General features: G+C 25.8%; 7 protein-coding genes across 25 annotated transcripts; 4 read left to right on the top strand and 3 right to left on the bottom strand.

Moving 5' to 3' along the window:
* Nucleotides 1-200: 200 nt before the first annotated feature.
* LOC118450999 (transmembrane protein 223) lies at nt 201-1,431 on the top strand. Its single transcript, XM_035887085.2, has 4 exons — nt 201-450; nt 530-822; nt 917-1,059; nt 1,157-1,431. Exons 1-4 carry the CDS (start codon nt 254-256, stop codon nt 1,301-1,303), a joined length of 780 nt encoding a protein of 259 aa, XP_035742978.1. The 5' UTR covers nt 201-253; the 3' UTR covers nt 1,304-1,431.
* A 1,441-nt stretch (nt 1,432-2,872) lies between these two features.
* LOC146872729 (uncharacterized) lies at nt 2,873-6,019 on the top strand. Of its 10 annotated transcripts, none has more exons than XR_014982532.1 (5): nt 2,873-3,105; nt 4,612-4,792; nt 5,221-5,308; nt 5,669-5,790; nt 5,888-6,019. XR_014982532.1 is itself a non-coding variant. In XM_085659257.1 (2 exons), the coding sequence occupies exons 1-2, from the start codon at nt 2,873-2,875 to the stop codon at nt 5,913-5,915; spliced, it is 261 nt and encodes an 86-aa protein (XP_085515383.1). In that variant the 3' UTR covers nt 5,916-6,009. The 10 variants fall into 10 exon arrangements, 4 of the variants coding, with proteins under 4 accessions (XP_085515383.1, XP_085515384.1, XP_085515385.1 ...); XR_014982531.1 differs by having other exon boundaries at nt 5,221-5,590; XR_014982533.1 differs by having other exon boundaries at nt 5,221-5,590; nt 5,669-5,729; nt 5,888-5,965.
* Nucleotides 4,598-6,239, bottom strand: LOC118450998 (uncharacterized). 3 transcript variants are annotated; one of them, XM_035887084.2, is made up of 6 exons: nt 6,102-6,239; nt 5,825-6,039; nt 5,618-5,742; nt 5,467-5,497; nt 5,167-5,396; nt 4,598-4,779 (listed from the first exon to the last, which is right to left on the bottom strand). In XM_035887084.2, exons 1-6 carry the CDS (start codon nt 6,237-6,239, stop codon nt 4,742-4,744), a joined length of 777 nt encoding a protein of 258 aa, XP_035742977.1. In that variant the 3' UTR covers nt 4,598-4,741. The 3 variants fall into 3 exon arrangements, with proteins under 3 accessions (XP_035742977.1, XP_035742975.1, XP_035742976.1); XM_035887082.2 differs by having other exon boundaries at nt 5,467-5,742; XM_035887083.2 differs by lacking the exon at nt 4,598-4,779 and having other exon boundaries at nt 4,910-5,396; nt 5,467-5,742.
* A 2,386-nt stretch (nt 6,240-8,625) lies between these two features.
* LOC118451004 (microtubule nucleation factor SSNA1) lies at nt 8,626-10,150 on the top strand. 4 transcript variants are annotated; one of them, XM_035887095.2, is made up of 4 exons: nt 8,626-8,793; nt 9,125-9,184; nt 9,367-9,566; nt 9,671-10,150. In XM_035887095.2, the coding sequence occupies exons 2-4, from the start codon at nt 9,133-9,135 to the stop codon at nt 9,764-9,766; spliced, it is 348 nt and encodes a 115-aa protein (XP_035742988.1). In that variant the 5' UTR covers nt 8,626-8,793; nt 9,125-9,132; the 3' UTR covers nt 9,767-10,150. The 4 variants fall into 4 exon arrangements, with proteins under 4 accessions (XP_035742988.1, XP_035742985.1, XP_085515243.1 ...); XM_035887092.2 differs by having other exon boundaries at nt 9,346-9,566; XM_085659117.1 differs by having other exon boundaries at nt 8,964-9,184.
* Nucleotides 10,151-10,336: 186 nt separating this feature from the next.
* Nucleotides 10,337-12,662, bottom strand: brn (beta-1,3-galactosyltransferase brn). Its single transcript, XM_035887089.2, has 2 exons — nt 12,188-12,662; nt 10,337-12,111 (listed from the first exon to the last, which is right to left on the bottom strand). Exon 2 carries the CDS (start codon nt 12,020-12,022, stop codon nt 10,544-10,546), a length of 1,479 nt encoding a protein of 492 aa, XP_035742982.1. The 5' UTR covers nt 12,023-12,111; nt 12,188-12,662; the 3' UTR covers nt 10,337-10,543.
* A 262-nt stretch (nt 12,663-12,924) lies between these two features.
* On the top strand, nt 12,925-13,670 carry LOC118451012 (uncharacterized). Its single transcript, XM_035887107.2, has 2 exons — nt 12,925-13,330; nt 13,417-13,670. The coding sequence occupies exons 1-2, from the start codon at nt 12,925-12,927 to the stop codon at nt 13,467-13,469; spliced, it is 459 nt and encodes a 152-aa protein (XP_035743000.2). The 3' UTR covers nt 13,470-13,670.
* Nucleotides 13,671-14,451: 781 nt separating this feature from the next.
* LOC118451006 (protein tudor) lies at nt 14,452-24,565 on the bottom strand. Of its 5 annotated transcripts, none has more exons than XM_035887098.2 (11): nt 24,382-24,565; nt 23,370-23,990; nt 22,283-23,269; nt 21,795-22,208; nt 21,589-21,660; nt 19,581-21,111; nt 19,077-19,491; nt 18,820-19,001; nt 18,558-18,694; nt 15,176-18,484; nt 14,452-15,090 (listed from the first exon to the last, which is right to left on the bottom strand). In XM_035887098.2, the coding sequence occupies exons 2-10, from the start codon at nt 23,975-23,977 to the stop codon at nt 15,196-15,198; spliced, it is 7,635 nt and encodes a 2,544-aa protein (XP_035742991.2). In that variant the 5' UTR covers nt 23,978-23,990; nt 24,382-24,565; the 3' UTR covers nt 14,452-15,090; nt 15,176-15,195. The 5 variants fall into 5 exon arrangements, with proteins under 5 accessions (XP_035742991.2, XP_035742993.2, XP_085515240.1 ...); XM_035887100.2 differs by having other exon boundaries at nt 18,820-18,980; XM_085659114.1 differs by having other exon boundaries at nt 18,820-18,953.
* Nucleotides 24,566-24,912: the final 347 nt, after the last annotated feature.

The raw sequence follows: 24,912 nt of genomic DNA, 5'->3' as shown, positions 1-24,912 counted from the left end.
TTAAATATTTTATTCTTAAAAGAGATAAAATAGTTTTACTATATAAGTAATGTAGACTATAAAATTTAGTAGATGGCAATATTATTAAATGTTATACAATTTATAAATTAAAATAGATGCTGGGATTGAAAAGATTTTTATATCAAATTAATATAAATTTACAATAAAACTGAAATGAAATAATATTTAGTTGTGCTTTTTAATTACTTTACTTACACATTGTGTGTGTGTTGTGTATGTATGATATATATATATGAGAATTATACATATATATATATGGGATTGTGCACCGATACATGTTATACTACGTAGAACAATGTTATTATTTACCAAAAGTAATTCAATTACTAAATTATTGATAAATTCATTAAAATCATCTCATATACTTTCACAAAAACGCATGGTGTATAAATCTAGTTTATTATTACGTAAAATATTTGAGAAATCAAGGTATTTTAAAGTTTGTTATTTAGGTTAATTATTATTGACTTATAACTTATTACATTATTGAAATTATATTTACCTATAGGATAAATAATGTAAAAGGACAATTATGGACATCAAATTTAATAATACGACATAACCAAACACAATCATGGGATATAAAGACTAATCTAGCAAATAATGTTATTTTGTATAAGAATGAAAGAGGCAAATATATGTTCGTTCACATATTTGGTCTATGTAACATATTTGCTTGGTTATATTTATTTTATTATTGGTATGGAGATTTATATCGTAATTTAAAGACCATATCGTTTAAACAATTTTTAGGGGATAATTATCCTATTCTTTCAATTTTCTTTTTAACAACATTCTCAGGTATATATGACAATTATTAAATCCAAAAGATGCAATAAATTTATACATATATGATCTATTATTGAAAATGGTAAATAATATTTATTTATTTTAGGACCACTTTTCTATGGATTAGCATGGTTTTTTAGTTCACGTATGGTCAAGTATATAATCTTACATAAAGGAGGCAAACATATTAGCTTTATTACTAATCATCTACTAAAAAGCAAAAATACTATAACTGTTCCTATAGAAAAGGTAGGAATAAATCCTATAAAAAATAATTAATAATTGTCTATACTTGATGCATATATTTATATATAAAAAAGTATCAATAACATTCGATATTTTTAAGGTATATAGCACACAATCTAGAACTGATAAAAGAGGAGTATATACATCTATTAAAATAGAACCTTATAAGATGTATTTTTTAATTGATAAACGTGGTACCTATATAAATGGGGATCTGTTTGATCGTGTGGTTGTATATCAAAAATAGTATACTAGATAATGACAATAAAATTTTTATGAAAATTATAATGGATTGGGGAAAAGTCTCTTCGTATTTTAATGCAAAAGTAAAACAAGTTCTTTTTATATATCAAATAAAGTTTATTACACTAAATATGTGCCGTTTTAATCGATTATTTTTTGCCATTTTTGGTAAAATCATAATCCCATGGTTTTAGAATTTATGTGCTTAATTGACAAAAAACTCCGATAATAGATTTTCACAGGCACCTTTTAAAGCTAGCTTTACACCACTAAGGGAATTTTCCAAAGACCAAAACAAATAATACTCTGACAGTGCAAGATCAGGATGCAAATACAATGAATTCATTGAAATTCTCCAGCCAAATTCTCTCAATTTTTTATGGATCACCAATGATAGATCATGTGTGTGATCTATCATTGTCGTGATGGAAGATGATACCTTTTCTATTGATCAATTTTAATCGTTTTATCTCGATTGCTTGGCATAATCTGTTATTAACAATAGAGATTAGAATCAATAGTTTAGCCAGGTAACAGTAGTTTGTAGTGAACAATTTCTTTGTAATTCCACTATACACACAATCCTGGCTGTGCCACCATCTGCGGAGCTTCACTTTCCTTCAACGATGATTTTTTTCGTACATTGTTATCGTACGTGATCCATTTTTCCTCGCCCATAATAAGCTGATTCAAAAATGGTCCGGTTTTAACAACGATTCTCAGATGTTAATTTGATCCATTAAATTTTTCATTGTTAAGTCATATGGCCGCCTTCTTCGAATGGTTTAAAACTGTTTTTTGGTCAATGTTTAATTGTTTAGCGACATCAGAACTGCTAATGTGCCGGTCTTACTCAATTTTTTTCATGATTTCATAGACTTTTTCAATCATTGGCCGACCAGAGCGAGGTACATCACTTATATCAAAATTTCTAGATTGAAAACTCTTGAACCAGCTTTGTACCAGTCATACTGATACTGCATCAAGTCCATAAACATCAAAAATTTTTTTAGCACCCTAAATTGTATTCTTTCCTTTTTTGTAATAAAATTTCAAAATTTATTGAATTTCTACTTTACTTCCATTTATTTTCAAAACGTAATAAATATAAAATAAATAAATGAATATATCATAATCTTTCTAAAAATACTTAATGATGTCACCTTGCAACACATATATTGATAATTGCAAACACATACAATTACCAAATTTGATTAATATTATCATATACTATTATCATATAATAATATCATATACCGGGAGAATACGAAGAAACTTATTTCCCTAATAACAATACATTAAGGCTATTTATTACACTTGTTTTTTTTAATGGTTTACGTCATCAATGAGAACAGGCGTAATTCTTGACCGATTTTAATGAACAAGGTTTCATTTTTAAGAGGAAGGTTTAATCTGTTTAGACTGTTCTTGCGGAGTTTTGAAAAAGATTTATTTTCTTTGAAAAAAATGATGTTAAAAAATGGTATTTTTTAAGAATAGTTTATATACAAATAAAAATTGAAATTATCCATCAAAATTGGTCAAAAATTACTTCTGTTCATTGATGGCGTAAATGCTGTTTTCGACATTTTTCGTGAAGAAAAAGTTTAGTACTACGGCGCTCCTTGAAATATGCGGCGAAAAAGAAGAAGCTCGTATCTTCACTACTGATTTTCATATCACGCTTGAATGGTGTATGTTCCGTGAAGTAGCGATTACCTGTTTGGTTATATGCGTAAATAGATTTTTTGAACATTTCCAAACGCAAAGAAATGAGTTTCTCGATGCTCGCACGGAGAAGTTACGGTAATTCATTTGATCATTTTAATAAACTTTGATCAGATAATTCTATGGTAAAAATATAGAAATACATGTTCAATGACATGTATTGTCAAGTTTTACATGTTTATATCAAGAAATTTGAGTTTCTAAAACATTGTTAAATTTTGAAAAATTTGTAGTTTCTTTTAAATTTTATAGATTAAAAAAGAGAAATTCTATAAGCAATGTGTAGCACATTGGCAAGCGTATAGGATTCGTAATTAAGGAATTGTAAGTTCGAGATTAAAAAATATGATTCCGGTAGCTTTTTTTTATTGTATCGATGTAAACGAAAATAATGAATTAATTTACTTTTTTTCCTTATTTGATAATATAGTAAGGTATTGATATCTAATCTTTTATATTTATTTTCTCCAGTGATGGCTGACGTGAATTTCGCAATGATCTGTGCTAGATAGGACACAGCAACAGTATAATTTTGTTCGATGACAAATGCATACAAAATATATACATTTGTCGATTATTTTTTCAAAATTAATAACTAGTGAACATATATATTATATATTATTTTTAATAAAGATCAAAACATGAACTCGTTTCCATATCATCTACGAGATTTTTCTCCCAGCACTATTTTGTTGTTTTTTCCGTAGGAGTGCACTTTATATTATTACTATTACTACTACTATTCCTATAATAATAATATGTAGTGTAATAATATATTCATAAAAGTAGTAATAAGAAGAAACAGAAGAATATACACTTATATTGTATACATCGTGACACATAATGACGGTGATAACAAAAGAAGAAAAGAATGTATCATTTTACGTGGTTGTTTGACGCACGAATCTCAACAAATCGTGTCCTTTATAATTTCGATACATGACTGCCTATCGATAGATATATCTAATACAAACGACATATGAAAAAAATACGAAACGTGTCTTTTGTTTTTTTCCGATATTGTTTCTTTTTATCTTACTACTTTATAATCATTATGCATGTTCCACACTGTTTCTTACTTATGATCAGTTGAAGCTAATTGTTTTTACTATTATAATACAAAATATATTAAATAATATCTAGATGTATATAAATAATGTTTAAGTACATTTTATTATTATTTTATTATATTATATTATTATTATCATTATCAATAGTAATAGTAGTAGTCAAAATAGTATAGAGTGCACTAGTCCTACAGAAACACAGAAACAACGTAAAAAAAAGCGCTGGGAATTCTACTTCATAGGTAATGTGAACATGAACTCATGTTTTAATTTGTATTAAAATAATATAATATATGTGTTCATTAGTTATTTTTAACAAATTTTCAACGAATTCTTATTTTTTGTCGCAGATTTATATACTAATTCTTATATGTATCAATTTTATTTATTATTTTCTATGCATTTATCGTAAAACAAATGCATACAGATATCGTATCTAACACGGATCACTGCGAGATGCGCATGCTACCATCAAAAAAAGATATACATATGAAAGATTGAAAGTGTACGTTCACAGTCTACCAAACTACTTACTCTACCTACACGAAACTAACTGTTATTGTCGTAAGAGGGAAATAACTTACAAGCTTATACACCGATACGATAGACTCACGGTGGAAACTGCATTCTCCGTTTGTATTCGTAATTCATATTTTCTCCATACCTGTCGTTGAAGTCATACACGCTTTGAACAAAAGGTAGTGAAACAGCCTTAATCAATAATCTTTGATGTAGTAGTTATATTTTTATCAGTATATTTTAAGAAATACAAATACAAAATAAATAAAATATTTTAAGTATAAGAAATGTATAAAAATTTCTGATGCATCTGTACTTTATTATTAACAATATCAGCGTGCAGAAGTATGTATAGAGAGTATCATGTTTTATTGCACCAGTATTAACAAATTTTAATTGATTAATTGTTATTTATGAAATTATACATAATTATTTGGTTTTTCTTTCAATATATATGCATTATATATATTGTATTATCATATATATGTATTATTGTTATTTAATAGTTTTTCAAATATTCAATGTTTCTGACTATGTCTATCATAGTATTTACCTGAATATTTACTATAGTGATCACTATATCCATCTTCTTGATATTTGTCTTCAGCTTTATAAAAGACTTCAGGTGCTGATCCAACTTGTTTTTGCCAATAACGTGTCCAGTAGAGATCTTCTGGATTTATATCATGTGGATGGTTAGCATTTCTGAATACATGTACACAATATACAAGGCTTCCTATCAATGTTAAGAATCCAAAAACAAGAAAAACTATACCTAAAATCCTAGAAAAAATACGCTGCATTATTACACAGATGCGTAATTAAAAATATATACGTACAATGATTTGCTTACCATACAATCAATGGTTGAAAGAATTGTATCACTATAACAAAACCCAAAGTTACAAGGATTAAACCAAGATTCAAAAGTAACATAAGACAACAGATTCCTTTTGTATTCGGGCAAAAAGGATTAGGTGTCGACATAGTTTCTATAATAATACCATCTTTTCTTGAAGTTTGCGTCTTAACTGTTGATATTCCCGATCTTCCAGAACCATAACTATAGTGACTAGAAGCTCGATGATCCATTCTAGAGCTTGGTGCAAGGCTATGGTGAGATCCACGGCTAATAACAAAGAATAATTTTATTCATAGCACTATTATCTCTATTTTGGTATTCATTACAATTAATATAATTAATATAAAACCTTATTTCTGAAGTTGTTCTATAAGCAGCACTTGTAACATATATATCTGAACCATTGTCACAGATACTGCCATGTGATGCACTTTTATTAAATGGATATCGAGATGGACCAGAAAGTACAGATCCATGACCATTTTGTGCACTTTGCGATCTTCTCTCTTCACCTTGATCATACTTCTCTTTACGATTTTTTCTTGTCGGTATAACTGGTTTCATCTATGAAAATGTATATAATCTTTTTATTTCAACCCAAAAATTATAATTACATATAAAATTACCATTGTAGTGTGATCATTGGCCACAATGTACTCTGACATAGTACGATCCGAAGGAGCTCGCTGACTTTCTTCTTCATCTGTCAAATAATCACGATTCATACTGCCATGGTAACCTAAATATCTTGATGTATGAGTCATGTTGATCTTTTATATTGAGTTTTTTAATAACTTTTACTTTTATAAATCGATTTATCAATTTTTTCTTCCCACTTAGCAGAAACCAAAAGTATAATAAAAAGTATGACCAATCCTAACGTAAAAGAGAATATATACAAATTTTGATATTTAAATATTCTCTTAAGTGAGTAAATAAAAAATACTCACTGTTAATATTAATGCAGAATATATAAATTATTTTGATAACATCATAAGCCTGAGGCAAATTGATTTAATTTATTAGACAATATCTTTTTTATTATTCTAGAAGAAAAGAAATTTATATAAAAAATTACATCAGAATTATTATATATAATAATGGATTATATATATTTATTATTATTATTCATTCCTGGAAAGTAACATTTTTCAGTTTTATATTTCAATACGTGAATACATAATGTCTTCATTATTCTCTTGTTTCATAATAATAAATAATTAAATAAAATGATCATAAAAATATTGTCATATTTTTAAATGTAGGTGTATGTGTTCTATTTTATCCATGCATCAAATACTAATTTAGTATAATGATGTCATTTAAGAAGGTTGTGTACGGTATTCACGATAGGTAATAGCGATCATATTCTATGATCGTTATTATTTATTATATTAAAATCACAAATAATTTCTCAATATTTTATCGTTGCAATACAAAATTTTACTACTATTGAAATAAAATTTTGTTATAAAAAATACAATGAAATTTTTGAATATCAATATTTCAATATTAAATAACATTTATTAATATTTAAATATTTTCAATTTTCATTCTAAAAATATTTGTTTTATCTAATTAATTTTTGTACAAATATTATGTTTAGTAAGAGTCAAAATCTTTTGCGCATGCGCAATACATCATATCGCTGTATTACTGGATCGTAATTTTGATGAAGGCACTTGTTGCTTTATCGAAAACAAATTTTATATAACAAGAATATTTATAGTTGGACATCATCCACAGATATGTGTAATTCTGAATATAAAAATATAGAAAAATTCAAAAAAATATGTAGCATTAATAGATGTCTTATATAAAACAGGTGTTTATTATTTATTGTACTTTCTATTCGTAGTAGTCGATAGTATCAGTTTTTAACAAGTTCTATAAGTATTTTATGTAATCTAAAATATATTGTATATATAAATATATTATAAATAAAAGAAAGTGAAGAAAAGAAATAAAATGTAATATTTTTTTTTAAATTATTGTATTCTCAAAATGTTTTATTTTGAAATTTATTCATCAACTTACTTTTGATCTAATATACGTCCTATCTCCTTATTTTCATAGGAATGCACTAGATAAAATGTTTTCCAAGTACTCAAAAATCCTTTTCACAAATATTAATAATATTTTCATGCAGTTTGATATCTTATAGATTCGAGAAACGTGTATTGTGAGTTCGCTAAGAAAAGTTTTTTTATATTCAACATTTTCTTATTCGACATAAAATAATTAGTTTACATCGAGTTAACTACGTTGTAACGCCAATGAAGGTGTATAAACGTTTCGCTGACTCTTATACTACTACTACTACTGGAGAGAACGGCGTGTCAAAGCGAAAGGTGCATTCATCGTGGTGTAATCTCTAAAGCGCTTCTGCAGCGCCTTTAAAAGGTAAGATAAGGTCAACTGCTTTTGCGCGTTTATAATATTCAATAAGTATCTACGTAATGAACAATCCTTTTTTAAGAAAGAATAATATACTGTATTTTCTAAAAGAAATTAAAAGGAAAGGTATTTATTTTGTTTTTTCGTTTAATTAAAAGAAACTTTTAATTAAAAGAATTTTTTAGTTAAATGCGTTATTTTTAAAAAATATCTGAATCCCTTATTATTTTATATTATTTTGAATTTCTTATTGTAATAAATACCAAATTTCTTTATATCTATAAATATTTGAATAACAATACATTTTTATATGTTTAATAAACATTTTTACAAATTGCACATTTAAGTTATTTGTTTTTAATATAAGAATCATTCTGCAATTAATGTTAAATATTTATTTTATATATTATAATTTTTTCATTGTGTATAGTTTAACAGAACTTTTATTATATTAAATTTGAAATAAATGAAGTAATATCAAGCCATACTTATAAATAAATCTTATTATAAAATAAATAATTTAATAGTAAAATTAAAAACTATATAAATTCTACAGTTTTTCAATTGTTATTATAAATTTTTTTATTTTTTTGAAATGTTTTATATTATTATAATTTGAAATTTATTTTCAAAGTAAAATAACCAATAATAATAAGGAATTATTTTTTTTAACCAATCAAACAAATTTATATAAACGTTACGTGTTTCTATTGGTAGGAACTTATTTGAGAAAGGATTGTGTTTTATAGACTGTATACGCTTGAGATGCTAATGTCTTTCGTTTGTGGCAATTCATATTTTTTTATTAAATAATTTAGTTTATATATATTATTTAATAATATAATAATTCTGTTAAATGTATTTGTTAAAGAATTTTGTTATTTGAATTCTTTGGTAGCTATTACAGTATAAATATATCATGTAAGTCATTCACAAAATTGATTATAATAACATCACATTTATTATTAAAATATAAAATATTTTATTAAAAAAAAAAATGTATAAAAACTTATATAACATATTTTATTGAAACTATTTCTTATAGAATGTTAAATTAAAGAATGATTATCTTTTATTTACGGAAGTTTTAGGTTATTTACTTCTGGTTTCGCGCCAAAATTAAACATCAAATTTGCTAACCTTAGAGATATTGCTACCGTGAACAAATTTAGATAAATATCTTTTTGATTTAACAGAAAAAATTTTTGTTGTACTTCTTATATACATTAATTAGATTTTTATGTGAATGAAGGATGTAAGATGTCCCAGCACGGTGCTGCACTGCAAACATATAATCAAGAATTAGTAAAATGTAAGTTATTTTTTATTAGAATTGTATATATATTATTTATTTTTCTTCCATAGTCAAGTTCGTATAGATCTGTTAATGTATACTTTATTAAAGGAGTACATTTTTATAAAATATCATTAATATTTGATATTTGTAATATATCTGTCAAATTTTTTCAACAGTTTTTCTGAAACTTTTTCAAGGTTTGGAAGAAATGAAGTTGAGACGAGCAGAATTACAAACACAAATTGAAGCACAAGAAGAAGAAAAAAACAATCTGCAAAGAGAAATAGAGAAAATGTCGCATAAACTTACAAGATTAAATGATAGTCTTGCTAAAAGAGTAGCTGTTAGAAATGAATATGATAGAACTATTGCAGATACAGAAACAGCATATATGAAAGTAAGTTATATTTATTTGTAGCATTCTATATTAATTATTGTATATATATGTGTAATAATATGTGCATTATTGTGTAATAATGCACATTGTATACATTATTTTAGATTTTAGAAAGTTCGCAATTATTACTTAATATGATAAAGAGGGAAGCTACAAATTTAGTGAAGGCCAGTATGGATAAGCAACAATTTAGACAATGATGAAATAAAAATATTAATAAATTTTTTATAATGTATTTATTAAAATATTCACATTATATTATCTATTAAAGAAATTGATCTACCAGTTTATAACAAGTACAAAATTGTAAATATTTTCTATAAGATAATAGATTATTTTGTAATTATACATTATATTGAAATATTAATGTATTGTATAAATTTTTCATAATCTATTTATAAACACAATAATGTACATATATGTATTTTATCGTATGGTGTATGGTCATTTAAATAGGCATTATTTTCATAGGAATATTTTTTTATTATTAAAAATTGCAGATAGATGTATTTAGGAATATAATGATGATGTAATAGTTTCTAAAAATTTTAATTTATATCTAATATTAGTCAATTATCGAAACTAATTCGTATTGCCTTAACTTTTCTATTATAGATTATTGTTCTGTATTACATAAAGACTGACCAAAGATTGTAGATTCATTTATAAGTATATTTTATATTTGTAAAAATTTCTGTAATAATACTACTTGTATCATACTTAATACTTCGTTTTTTGTAATTATATTAAGTGTGATCTACAATATAATGATAGTAAAACATAATTTGTTTAAACGTTAATATTTTTATATGTCTCTGTTTTATTTGTACCGACAAGTAGAGAAATATATAATTAATACAGATTAATATTTCAAACAATAGTAAGAAATGTCTTTTTTAATGAAAATGATAATATTAAATTAAATCAAGTTAAATTAATTTTACATCTCTTATAAAATTATATATTTTACACATAGTTTATGCATTCCCAAGAGCTTTTTGTTCATTCCAAACTTGTAATAATTCATTAGGATCTCCATATCCATGAGAAGTAATTACATATTTGTAATTGAATTTTGTATAATCTTTTTTATAAAAATGAAATTCTTCACAATGAAATGGTTCTATATCAGCTTTTTTAGCTACTAGACCCAAAAAAATATCATCGAATTTGAAGTGTTTTGTATAAAAACTGGTATAATACATATCCAAGAGAGCTTCTTGTGAAATTATATATGCACCAGCAGTAACATATGGTGGCCATAAATGATAAGGATATTCTTCCAATGAAACATACCACTTCGATGATTTGTGACGATGCGGAGAAGAAACAAACACAAAACCTGCAAATAATCTGACATCTTCTGGAAGTTCAAAATCAAATATTTGTCTTTTCTTACGAATTGATGATTCTGTTTCATTATAAATATATGATATATTTTGAAAGATTCTTTTCTCATTTACATTGTTATTTACTTCTGTAAATACATTTTGAGTATCTTTGCTATTATTATTTAAAGTTGTAGTTAGTTGATTTTCTATACTATAGTTTTGATTATTAATATTTTTCTGAGTAGGAAAAGAAACTTCAGACAACTGTACTAATTCTGCATTGGAAGGCAACTCTTCTTTAACATAAGTATTTGTATCAGATGTATATTCTGTATTTAGATAATTCATTTTGTTCTTTTTGTTCAATAAATTTGGTATATATGAAAAATTTATTTTCGGTACATATGGGTATTTTATTTCTCTTTTCTGAGAAATTTTTTTTGGTTCTTTTAAATAATCTGGATAATTAGTGGGATTTCTTATAAATCTTAAAACATTTTTGACTGAAACATACATATCATCATCAACAAACATATAAAATTTGGAATTAGAGCAGTATTTTACTGCCCATTTAAAACCCATCATTGTTTTTATGGTATTATTATAATATGTATCTATAAAATTTGCTTGCACAATGTCTTTGTATTTCGTTGCTTCAAGTTTTATTTTAGTTTGTAATTTTTCATTGTCTTGAAGAATACCTAATAGGAAAACTGTTCTTGATGGAACATCGAAAAACCTTTTTTCAAATCCCCATGAATTTCGTATCGCTATCCTTCTATCAAAATTCTGTACAGCTGATTTAATTATGTATACTACACGAAACTTACTATGCTCAGTTTCTATACATTTTTCTTCACTATTATGTACAAAAGAATAATTATATACATTGATTGGATCAACAGCAGGTTTCTGATTATATCTTAATGCATTTACAAAGTCATGTATATCACCATTATAAGGATAAACAAAATGTTTATCATAGGTAACTTCAAACATGTGAGTAAATGCTCCAAAATAATTTAAGAGCATAATAAAACTAATAGAAAGAATAATATATTTAAAGTTGAACTTTGATATGAGCTTGAAGCTCGCACGATAACAAGGGCGTAATAAACAATACATTTTGTTACAGTTCTGATTTTAAAAGAAAATTCTTACATATTATATTATATGAGCTACTATTAGTCTTCGTTGTTTGTAAAGCAACATATCTATAAAAAGAATTAAAATAATTCTGTTAATATATTTGTTTCTTTTATAAGTTGTAAGAAAATAATAAATACTTACAATTCTGATTTTACAAAGCAATGATCTATAAGTTACATTCAAATAATAAGCAATAACATAGTGATGATTCATTTGATTATTGTATTCCTGATGTTTGTCTGCTGAAATATATTTGATTAATAATGGATAAGTTTTTAATTGACACTACAGTAGTGTGTGTAGGAATTTTATAATATTTTCTATCTATAAATGGCTCTAATGTATTGATATTCCACGTGAGCCGATCAGAATATTTGAAAACAATAAATACATTGACACCCATTGATACCGATTAAGAATGACAATATAACCTTTTTCATGTACACAATTTTTCATTAATTTTTTTAATATTATTGAACAGATCACCAAATAAATTCTTTATTGTTTTTTATTTTCAATTTTTTAGAACAGATATTAATCGAATTATATATTAATTGTATTACAATCGAATTGAATATTGAAATATATATCTTAAATCGATAATATGTAATTTCGATTCTCGAATTTAGTTCAAGTTAAGCTATATAAAAAAGTTATTTATAAATTGAACATTTATAATTATAACATAAGTTTATGTCAATTCAATATTTTTTTTAGATTACATTATTAGAAAAGAAAATAATTATTATAAATTTAAAAAAATTTCTTAAAAGGCGCGAAATTCAATTAAAGTTGTTATAAAATTGGTAATGTTTTTTGCACAATGAATTTTATTAATAATTATTAAAAGAAGTTTTCATTAAAAAAAGAAAAAGAAAATGAAGAAATCTTTTCAAAAAAGGACACCGACAGTATCAAAAGATAATATTATCGAGAAGAAACCTTTCGGATTTTGTTGCAATAAGAGAAATTTAGATCCTCAAACTCTTTATAATAAATGGCCATCACCTTTTAAAGGCTCTTTGACTGACGTAGTCGTTGGAAATGGTGGTCCAAGTTTAAAATTTCGTATTCAAGATGTCTCTCGATTACCTTTTCCGATTCAACGTATTATGTCTAGAACAAAGGGTATACCTTTTCTTGGTAATTGCAAACGTTGTCGTAAACCATTGCGTTGGTATTTAGAAGATGAAATTGCACTTGCTCGAGATATTTTGGCTCGTGAAAGACAATACCAATATAATTTTGAAATAAGTAAAAATGTCGAAATAGCAAAACATAAAGGTAAAACTTATTCTTTTATCGAGATTTTTTTCCTAACAAATAGTAATCTAGAGGAAAAATTTGATCAATTTCAATTATTAATTTAGAAACATGGCGTAAAGATCGTAAGGTAAAACGTAAAATGATGGAAAAAATATAAAAATACGTATTTTAATATTGATTTTTGAAGAAATTATATATTCAAGATTTAATTTCTAATTTATTTCCCCAACATATTCTTGTATTTATTATTGTAAAAATATCTCCTTTATTTTTTATTTCGACAAATGAAATTTATAGTTGAAGTAGAAATGTAAATTTTAATACAAAAGATAAAGAATATTTTTGAAATATTTTATTAAAAAATATATTTAAGCAGAATACAAAAATTCGTATAATTTTAGATTTAATCACAAGGTATTAATTTTAGTAGTTCATAGGTTTTATAGTTTTAGTTAATAGTTTATATTTTTATAGAAACAAAAACAGAACTAAAACATTGATATGAGTCTAAATTCGAAAGTAAATAAGCATTATTCTTATTATATACTTTTTATCTGTCCACAGTAGTATTAAAAAAATACGATATATATTTTATGACAAATATATATATCGAATGATGTGTATTACATATTTTAAATTAATAATTATTATAGTATAGATCAATTCATTTTTGAAATATTTACTAATAAATTATTGATTGATACAAATGTAGAAAACAATGTATTTAAAATATATCTAACAAATCATAAAAAGTAGAAATATCTCCTTTATCAATTAGTTTTGCTTTATCACTTCAGTAATACTGATATATATTTTTAGTTGTTTGTTCCTTTTCGATATCATCATCAAAATTAAAAAATAAGTAATATATATGTATATAATATATTTGATAACATAATTTCAAACTTGTACAAAAAGTCGAAGTAAAGAAGTATTTGTAATGGTTATAAAATTGAAAAATTCTTGGAAGTAAATGTATATAAATAATTCTTTTTAATATCAATTGAAATAATAAATAACAAAGTTATAGTTTTTATTCGAACTTACAAATTTGTTGTGTGTCAATATTGAAAAAGAATAATTCATAAATATTTAAGCATTAAATGTCCCATAATGTGTCATATATCATAAATATGAAAATTATATACTGTGGATAGAAAATGTTTTTATAATAAACATGCACAATCTTAGTATTGATTTAATGAGTTAAACTGAATTAATCTTTGGTGAAATATTTGTTTAAATGGTGGCACATGAAAGTTTTTATTAAATAATTACAAAGAAAAATATTGAAGTTTGTTTAAAATGAGTAATAAACTTAAACAGTGAAATAAACATATCTTAATAGAGTTATGTATGTGTAGTATGTATATATGCATACACCACATATATATCACTATAAAAAAAACAATAAACAAAAATTTTAACCAAAACAAAAGCAAAAATAAACATCATAAATTAATTTTTATATCATTTTAATGCCTTCTTGGATCTGTTATAACTTCATACTTGATTTTGTTAATCCTGTTATAATGATACCATATGCATGGGAATGTCATCTTCTATGGCCATGGTAAGTACTTCCCTTTTCTTACTACTTTTATGAATTTACCTTCAATGAACCTTTTTTCTCAAAGATATTGTCCCTCATCACATTAAGCAATTCATTTTCTCATCATAGTTCTTCATGATAAATTTGTTTTGTTTGTGTTTTCTTTTCATAAGTTTACATGCATTTACAAAATCAGTCTTACATATAAGTAATTGTTTTGGTGATTCTGTAATATTTTTATTTTCAAGTTAGCTCTATCATTATTACTATTAATACATTAAAATACGATTTTCTACACTGTAAATACTTACTGTTGCTTTCCAATAGAAGTCTATACACTTGTCTCTTCTGTATCTTTTTTTAAAATATTTTCAATTGCCATACATGTTTCTGATTTTTCTGTATCAGACACGTCCAATGAACAAGTAATTTTTTCCTGTCTTACAGAATTTTTACTAATGCTAACATTTGATAAGGATGTATTGGGTGCACATGTTATTTTTTGTTTGTCTAAAGATTTTTCAATGACTTCAGTATTTTCAATTACTTTGAGGTCAGTTTCTTTTGAAACTAACATATTGGGAGAACATTTTGTTTCTTCTTTGTCTGGAGATTTTTCACTGGTTTTAATATTTTCAACTACTTTGAGGTCAGTTTCATCTAAGAATATATTAAGAGAACATCTCATTTCTTCTTTGTCTGTTGCTTTTTTATTGGTTTTAGTGTTTTCAACTACTTTGAGGTCAGATTTTTCTGAAGTTGATACATCTAAAGAACACTTAGTTCGTTGCTGTTCAGATAATTTTTCATTAATATCATTAGTATTGACAACTGTAAGATGAATTGATCCTTCCACATCTTTATTGTCTTTCTTTTCATTATCTCCATTATTTATAATTAGATCATAATTAATGTCAAAGTTATTATCTACTTTTGATATTTCTTGTGTTATCAAATTTTCTGTACTAGACTGTATAGTATTTTCAATATCCTCTATATTAACAGAGTCCTCATTTTCACTATCTCTGTGAGTATCTTCGATCATATTCTTTATTATGTCATCAATAGTAAGTTCTGTTACATTAGTAATAGAATCTGTTTCCTCTATTGATGCAATAATAGATTCATGAATATGTTCTTGTTCTAGTAATTCTACTGAACTCTTTTCGTTAACAGAAGATATAATAATATTGGTTGTTTTTTGTGTTAACTCATTCAATTTTTCAGGATTTTCTTTCGTATTTTTTATTTTATTATATAATTCTATATTGCTATTAGTTATCTGTTCCACTACTGTACATTCTTCTGATTTAGTGTTAATATTTTTGCACAAAGGTAAAAGAATTTCTGTAATATCTTTTCCATTTATGCTTAATTTGACATGCATAGGATCTTCATTGTCAAGAATTTCGAATTGAAACATTGTTGCTCCATCAGCAGCAAGATCTTTAAAAGTTTTACAAGCTTCTTCAGACCAAGATAAAGTATAATGTGGTATTTGTAGAGCACATCTTTTGGATAATGTAGGAATATTTACAATATCTTCAGGTAGTATTCTTAATTCTGTATTAATGGCAGTATTGCCATAGTCTATATATAAAACATTCACTCCATTTCCATTCTGCGATAATATTTTTGCTCTATACCATTGTTCATCGTCTGGATATTTAGCTGCACAAATAGTTCCATTCTCTAAATTTGTTAATGGAAGAAAGCTGGGTGCAGCTTGTAGACGATCCGACATTACTTCTAATTCAGCAATACTGGCTTCTGCTTGTATCCAAAATTCAGCTGGTGTATTAACATGACTTACTACAACATTTGGTGAATTTTCTTCTCCAAGAGGTGGTAATCTTTCTTCTATATTCGTTATTCGCTGTTCACAAAAAATAGCTAATAAATCTGTTATATTTTTCTCATTTAAAGTGAGTCTTACTAATGATGTTTCTTGTTCCTTCAAAACATCCAAAAGAAATATTGTAGCGCCATCAGCTGCTAATTTTGTAAATTCTTGACATGCTTCGTTAGACCACTCAGTTACACCTTCAGGAAGAGCCAAGCAGCATCTTCGAGATAAAGGTGCTATTTTTACTAAGTCCTCTGGAATAGCACGAATTTCAGTAGATATAGCTGAATTTCCGTAGTCAATGTATATAACTTTTGTTTCACCATTATTGTGAGATATTACACGTGCTCTATACCATTGTTCATCTTCTGGAAATTTAGCAACGCACAATAAATTTTCTTTTATCTCATCTACTTTAGGGAACATATCTGCAACCATAAATCTATCAGACATTACTTCTAAGTCAGCAATGGATTTCTCTTCTTGAACCCAAAATTCACTTGGTGAATTAATATGACTCACAAACGCAGAATGTGGATCTAATTCTAACTCTACTATTTCATCTATCAGATCTTGCTCTGCATATATTCTTACAGCATGGTGTTCTTCAACTAATATTTCACTGATACTTTTATCATTTACGAATAGTTCAACTCGTTTTGGTATACTGTCAGCAATTATTAAAGCTTCTAAAGAATTAGCTGTCATTACTAAATTACTAAAACGATCACAAGTCGCTTCACTCCAATCTTCAGAATCTACAGGAATAATATCTAATCTAGATTTGGTTGCATATCTTTTCATTGATTTTAAGTTATCTGTCAATGTTCGAATATTTCCTGATTTGTTATCGATTACATCTGTATTTCCATAATCAATAAATCGTACTGTTGTAATATCTTCATCGGCATCAAGAACTTCTGCTCTATACCACATATTATCAATAGAATAAACTGCTACACAAAGAGAATTTTCTTCTAAGATGCTATCTATTAATGGACACGTAGAAATATCAGCTTGTAATTCTAGATATTTTTGTCTAAGAATTTCAGCCTCATTTGTTAATTGAATCCAAAACTGACTTGGAGAATCAATGTGAGAGACACAGACATTATATTTTTTACCAGCTATTAACTGATCATTTTTTGACTCATTTTCAGCTGAAAGTTTTACTAAATTCAATGAACGGAATTTATCGCTAATCTTTTCTTCGTTATCAAATAATTCAACTATCCACTTCTTGTTTACATTAGAAAAATTTGCAGTAAGGTTTCTATTAAATAATTGATCTTGTAATATATTTATCTGTTCAGATAATGTACCATTTAGAGTAACTGTCAATGAAGCATTAATTGCTAATTGGTATGGTACAAAAAATTGTGGATCCAATTCCATCAGCGATTCGATACTAACTTCTTGTGTATTTCCATAATCAATAAAATTGACATAAACACTCTTGTCAGTGAATTTAATGACCTTCGCTCTATTCCAATAACCATCTACACTTTTTACAGCACATAACATATCTACCTCTGGTTTCAATGTTTTTCCACAGTTAGCGTAATGTTTTTCCAATGCTTGACTTAAGTGTATATCTTTTTCATAATCTACACTACGTTGTAGCCAAATACTTCCTGAATGATCTATATATAATACTATTATTTTATAAGTTTGATTTAAAATAGGCGTTGGACAAATTGGATATATTTTTTCATCTGTATCTTTTTGGCTTTTTATATTATTACCCATCAAATCATATAATTTAACGATAAGCCTACAATAAAAATGGATTTATATTAGTTTATTTATAATTATTATTTATAACTTTAAGCTATCATTTTCATTACCTGTTATTATTGACTTCTTCTACATACATAATCAATTCCTTATTCTCAATCATTTCTTTCCAATTTTTATTCATTTCAAAAGATGATGCATTAAGAAGACAGCATTCTATTGGTTGATTCTGTTTATCAGTTAACATCTATATTGATAAATATAGTAACAATTAAAAATTATTTATACACATATACAAAAAAGTAATTAAAAACATTTTATCTCTAATTTATATTATATTATTTTATATAATTACATAATGAGATATAATACCTCGAAATTTTTGTTAATCATACGTTTATCATTGCTATTCTCCATAATTGAAGAAAGTTCAATATGAAATTTGCTTGCACTTTCCACATTACAAACTTTTACTTTTAATATTTGTCCATTTAAAAGATTGGTATCTATTTTTTGTATATAAAGAGGTTTATCTAATTCAGTAGTTGAATTTTCTATTAATAAAGGTATTTTTTAATTTTAAAGGTATCCATATAATTTAATATGAACTTTAATATGAATAAACTTACCATCAGTAGGCATGATAGTATTTGCTACAGCATAAGATGCTAGATTTTTATTTACTAATATATCAGCAACATCTTGTCCACAATTATTCAATGAAACAATATACTTGTCATTTTCTATATTATGAAATAAACATCCATATTTATCAGCATTAAAACAATCATCAATTGCTTGTGTATTAACTTCAGACCATTTTGAACCTATGAAAGGTTTAATATTTTGCAAAGAACAATGGTATGCTTGCTTCGGAAGCTGCATTAATTTTCTTTCAACTTGATAAATATCACTTTTATTTACCAAAGCACGATTTCCAAAATCAATATATTGCACAATATATTCATCATTTTTACTTTCAATAATTTCAGCACGATATAATGCTTTATCTTCAGAAAATATAGCTATTACAGCTGCACCTATCTATTCATAAATAAAATATTATTTTATTATTATATTATTATACCTGATTACACTATGTAAAAGATATAGTAAATAAAAGATATCAATACCTGCAATGTATATGTAACAGGCTTTCTACTAACATACATTCTTTGTATTTCATTCATCATGTTTCTGAATTCAACCTCTTTATCAAGTATTTGACAATAAAAATTATTAGGATTTATAAACCATGTAATGATTATATCTTTGTGAGATCCAAGCTCAAACTGTTCCATTATCCACTTTGAATTAGGTGGTATATAATCATATTCGTTAGTTTGTTCTACTATGTCCATTTGCTTTATTTGATTTAATGCTATCTCTCTAACTTTCATTAGATCAGTACCGTCAAAAAAAATTTCATTTATGTATATAAATTCTGGCACACCATCAACAATTTCACGTAGCATAACTTCGTAAATATTATTTTCTTTTGTTAAAAATTCTATTTCTAAAACTTTTCCATCAGTTATCTTTGAGAAGTTTTCAATAGTATCTAAATCCCATATTTGATTTTTTGCTGCAAATAATTTGCAATGAATTGTCTGTATTGGTAGTTTCAAAAATTGCTCTTGGATTGTTTTGATTTTGTCTAAATGAACTATTTCTATATTTCCATAATCTATAAATTGTACAATTACTTGTTGTTTTTCTACAGATTTAATAACAGCTCTATACCATTTAAGATCTTCACTGTATTGAGCAATACAATATTTTTCAGGCTTTATATCCGATTGTTTTAAGGGATCTCCACCATTTTCATACGTCAATGCAATATTTTCCATAAGAGTATTTAATTCTAGATAATTAGGATTTAACTGAATATAAAAATCAGTTGGACTACTTATGAAAACTGTCATACACGTTCTAATAGCTCCAAGTACAACATTTAATGAAGGTATTTCAATATTCTTTGAATTTAATTTTGATAGTTGAAGTTTTTTATCGTTTTGCATACTATTATTTGTTGTTCCTAAATTCTTTGACATATCCCTAGATTCGGAAGAACTCTCTTTGTTAGATATGACATTATTCTTATAATTCGCTCTATCTTTTGAATGATGCACTTTTTGATTATATTGACTATTTGTTTTTCCACTTTTGTTAACTTCTTTGTCATTATCATTATCGTTCCATCTGCTATTGTGTAATCTTGCTGATACTCCTTCTGTATGAGACCTTCCACGACTACGACGATTAGGACCACTACCTCTAATTCGTTTACCACTACTTCTGGATGATGTATCAGAATCTTTATCGCTCCAGTTTTTATCAAAACCACTACTGCGATTGAGTTTAGAATCATTGCCGAAAGATCTACCTCTGCAGCGAAAATCTCTTCCAACCTTATAAAACGAATTTGAATCATAATTTCGTTTATTATACGGCTCATCCTTTATTGTTTTGTTATTTTTAAGTCCATCTTTACTAGATCGATCATTTCTTGATGTGTCATGGAAGGAATTCGATTTTTCATATCTATTATCTTGTTTTTCTCCATTTAAGTCATTTTTCCAAGGTTTTGATTTAGTATGTTCAATTGACATGTTTTTTGTAGGTTCTTCCTGATTTATTTTATTCCCTTTATTTGCATTATCACTAGAAATAAAAATTAATTCATATTTTTTGCATAATAAAAGTACATAGCAACAAACATAACTATGATTATAATAATACATAAAAAGCTGTTTAAATAAGAGCAGTAAATACAATAAAAAAATAAACTGAAAACATATAAACGATTTATATTTGTTTTTACTGTTACTTTCACATGCATTCTTAATTAAAATAATAATTAAGAATATATTAATTGTAGTTAGAGATATTAATATTGAATAGCACTGATGTTCAAAGTATAATAGAAATTAAATAATTGTTAAAGAAAAAAAAGATAAGAAAAGAAAAAGAAAAAGGTTTATTTTAAGCAAAATTAAGTTTAGAGAATGTTATAGAAGCGAAATATAAGCAAAGTATGTAGAAATGAAAAAAATAATTTTCATTCTTTGTTTTATTAAATTTGTAAAGAAGAAGAAAAGAAAAATTATATAGAAATATTTGTTTTGGTGTTTATTTTACCGTATTTCTTTTATATTCTTCGATTTATTTTTTACTTGAGTTTTTATATTTAATGGAATCTTTGTATAGTACCTAATATACATAACAAATTATATTGTAGTTAATTAGATATTGTAAATGTAATTTTAAAACTATAGACTATTAGAGAGAAAATTTGTCATTGTACAATTTAAAAGAAATATACTACCTTAAAAGAATAATATTACCTTTGCATTTTTTTAGGGACTTTTATAGAACTTTGATATTTACTTTCATGGGAATTTGATTTAATACTTAAATTTTTCTCTGAAGGGAAAAGTCGATGTAATAAATTTTTTATATCATCCCTAATCTCAGGATCATATAAATCAACCAATAAACCACCAGGAAGTACGTCGATAACTGCCATGTATAGACATTTCTCCAAAATTAACATTTCAAATTGATTGTAACATTCTTCACCAGTTGGTAATGTGTCATAATCCCTTAATATACATTTTATTGCTTGTGCTGGTAGCTTTGTTACTAAATCATTATGAATTACACGCAAAGATTCTGCAGTTACAGTTACTTCATTGCCATAATCTACATATAAGATTCTTATTTTGTCTTCATCAACATTAAGAATTTTTGCACGGTACCTAAAAATGAATTATTAATTGTGTATGTGTTTTATTATTAGTCATATTATAATATATTAATGTTTACAATTTACCATTGAGATTCGTAAAGAGCAGCACAAGGTGTTCCTACTGATATCTGATTTGGATGCAAAATAGGCGCAGTTTTAACATAATCAGCCAAATAAATCATTATGGATTCAAGAGATTTATCAGAATTATTGAGTTGAACAAAAAATTTTTTACAACTTTCTACAAAAGAAACATGTACAGTTCTTTCTGCACCTTTTGATAATTGTTGTGGTTCTTTATATACAACCATATTTGACACTATTGGAACTGCAAATGCTTGTCTAAGAATATCTTTTATATTTTTCTCATTGTCATACAAATCTCCATATTGTATAAGTGGTGGACCTTCTGGTGGACGGACATGTAACACAAGTGATCTTCCTGATACTATTTTTTTAAAATATTCTGTCATTTCTGGTGTAACATTTAGTTCCTTCACTCCACTTAATGTAAATCTGATTGAAAGTACTCTAGGATTGATATATTGTGGTGGTAATTGAAAGATATCTGTATATGGTAATACTTCAGAATGACCAAAATCAACATAGTATAATTTACACTTATTTTCCATTACAGCCATTACTACTGCTCTGCATAAGACTTTATCTACTGTGTAACGACCTAAACATACTGATCCAGGTAATGGAGGTTCTTGTAAGGGTTCCGTTGGATGAGAATTGATATCTCTCATAAGTTTAGTCAATATTTCTGATGTACTTTGAACTTGAACAGAAAACTTTTGTGGCCCATCTTCAACGAAAGATACATATACATGATATTTAGAACCAACATCTAAAACTCTTGATTTAAATACTAATGCTTCCTGAATTGGTGTATGGGTTACAAGTTTTTGTGTTTGTACGTAAGGTGTAGAAACATTCTGCCATGTACCTTGACCTTGCATTGTATTAAAAGCAGGATTTGAATTAGATTGTGTGCCTATACGAGTTTCATTTATCATTCTTCTATCTTGCATGTGATATGGCGATATTTGTTGTATATGTCGTGATCTAAAAAACACATCAAATTTTTATTAAAATCATATAAAAAAAATAAAGTTGAATAAACAATTTGTATGTTATTTTTATTATAACATTTTATAATTTTTACCTGAATAAATCTTGTATCGTAGCATCCATTGCCATATGTCTTTTTACTAAGAGTTCTCCAAAATCTTCATTATTATAATATAGTTTAATAAAAGTGTGGTTTCTAACAGTAGAAAGACAACAAGCTTTGTATTCATTATATCGTAATATTTTTTTAATAGTTTCTATTGTTTTATTATCCCAAACATTATTAATAGGTATAACGTTTGCTAATGTAAATTCATATGCTACTGGTGGAAATGATTGTAGTGTTTCTGATCCAGGTATATTCCTCAATAAATATACTTCATGTTGTGGTAAGATTTCAATATTACCATAATCAATGAATTGTAATACCACCTTACCATCTGGACATATATTACATACTCTAGCACGATAGTAACCATCATTTTGAAATCTTGCACAACATAAAGCATTAATAGATAGTCCTTCTTGTAACTCTGGATATCCAGATCCTATCGCAAATTTTTCAAAAAGAGGTAAGATCATTCTTTCAACATAAGTTGCAGAATTTTTATCTATTTGACCCCATATCCTTAAAAACTGATGTTCTGCTTCCACATGTGTTACGAAAATAACAAATTCCGAATTTTTTTGTATTGTCGCCATTTTGAAGCTTTCTCTGTAATAATATTAAATTAAAAATATATCACTAATCAAACGTATTTTTAAATATATTTGTAAATGACATTACACTTTCAATTTATAAAAATTTCTTGCAGTACTACATACCGTTAATAAAACTAGAAACACATTGTAAATATATATTTAATTACGGTTGTAATTTTCAAGAGAGAAAAGGCAGACTTTCTTGTAAATTATGGCTATTATTTGCAAATTCATTCAACAAAAAAGTAAACAATTTTTTTAATATTAAATTATTTACTTTCGTAATTGTATGTCTTTTATGCGATTGGCTCGCTTTTTACATACAGATCTATTACCATTTGAAAGAGAAATATTACGTAGCAAAATATGTATAAGAGATTACGATAAATAGCAGATGTACAAACCTTATGAATGTCCTACTTTACATATCCTATTTTGTGTTTTCTCGTTCGTTATAATAGTTCTTTTATGTATAAGATACTATCTTAAATATTCTTATAACACTTCACCATAATATTCCATTATCTTGATTATTACGGTACTCAGTCTAATTTTTCCATCTAGACTTCTTTTGACATATTGATTATGCCGCCAACTTTAAATTACTTCTGCATAGTTTCACCACGCACAAATTACTATACATTCCTTTATCTGATAAATTCGATTAAATTTAATAAAAAAATATTAAAAATATATTTTTTTCAATAGTACCTTCATTTATATTTTTTTATCCATCAACAAAAATATATTTATTCTAATTCACTTTAATTGTAGCTTGCAAAAATCATATAAATATAGAATATATATATATAAGTTCATCGGAAGTAAAATAAAGTAGAAAAAAGATGACACTATATGATAGTAACTTCCTTTATTTGCTATTACCGTCTTTCTTATTGGTAATTATTGGACAATTATAAAAAAATAAATAAAAA

Source organism: Vespa mandarinia, chromosome 9 (assembly GCF_050613455.1).
Source record: "Vespa mandarinia isolate Hongniang chromosome 9, ASM5061345v1, whole genome shotgun sequence".
NCBI lineage: Eukaryota > Metazoa > Arthropoda > Insecta > Hymenoptera > Vespidae > Vespa > Vespa mandarinia.
This window is presented reverse-complemented; position numbering and strand designations above follow the sequence as displayed.

Coding starts and splice junctions, on each gene's coding strand:
- LOC118451006 (XM_035887098.2), bottom strand. CDS start 23,977: ATGGCGACAATACAAAAAAATTCGGAATTTGTTATTTTCGTAACACAT. Junction 21,661..21,794: donor GTCCCTAAAAAAATGCAAAG/GTAATATTATTC, acceptor TATGTATATTAG/GTACTATACAAAGATTCCAT. Junction 19,002..19,076: donor TACTATCATGCCTACTGATG/GTAAGTTTATTC, acceptor CTTTATTAATAG/AAAATTCAACTACTGAATTA.
- LOC118450998 (XM_035887082.2), bottom strand. CDS start 6,239: ATGACTCATACATCAAGATATTTAGGTTACCATGGCAGTATGAATCGT. Junction 5,397..5,466: donor TTTCAACCATTGATTGTATG/GTAAGCAAATCA, acceptor TATTTTTTCTAG/GATTTTAGGTATAGTTTTTC. Junction 4,780..5,166: donor TCACTATAGTAAATATTCAG/GTAAATACTATG, acceptor TTTTGTTCAAAG/CGTGTATGACTTCAACGACA.
- LOC118451004 (XM_035887092.2), top strand. CDS start 9,133: ATGTCCCAGCACGGTGCTGCACTGCAAACATATAATCAAGAATTAGTA. Junction 9,185..9,345: donor TAATCAAGAATTAGTAAAAT/GTAAGTTATTTT, acceptor TTTTTTCAACAG/TTTTTCTGAAACTTTTTCAA. Junction 9,567..9,670: donor CAGAAACAGCATATATGAAA/GTAAGTTATATT, acceptor ACATTATTTTAG/ATTTTAGAAAGTTCGCAATT.
- LOC146872729 (XM_085659256.1), top strand. CDS start 2,873: ATGCTGTTTTCGACATTTTTCGTGAAGAAAAAGTTTAGTACTACGGCG. Junction 3,106..3,279: donor GCTCGCACGGAGAAGTTACG/GTAATTCATTTG, acceptor TAAATTTTATAG/ATTAAAAAAGAGAAATTCTA.
- brn (XM_035887089.2), bottom strand. CDS start 12,022: ATGTATTGTTTATTACGCCCTTGTTATCGTGCGAGCTTCAAGCTCATA.
- LOC118450999 (XM_035887085.2), top strand. CDS start 254: ATGAGAATTATACATATATATATATGGGATTGTGCACCGATACATGTT. Junction 823..916: donor CTTTTTAACAACATTCTCAG/GTATATATGACA, acceptor TATTTATTTTAG/GACCACTTTTCTATGGATTA. Junction 1,060..1,156: donor TAACTGTTCCTATAGAAAAG/GTAGGAATAAAT, acceptor GATATTTTTAAG/GTATATAGCACACAATCTAG.
- LOC118451012 (XM_035887107.2), top strand. CDS start 12,925: ATGAAGAAATCTTTTCAAAAAAGGACACCGACAGTATCAAAAGATAAT. Junction 13,331..13,416: donor CGAAATAGCAAAACATAAAG/GTAAAACTTATT, acceptor TTATTAATTTAG/AAACATGGCGTAAAGATCGT.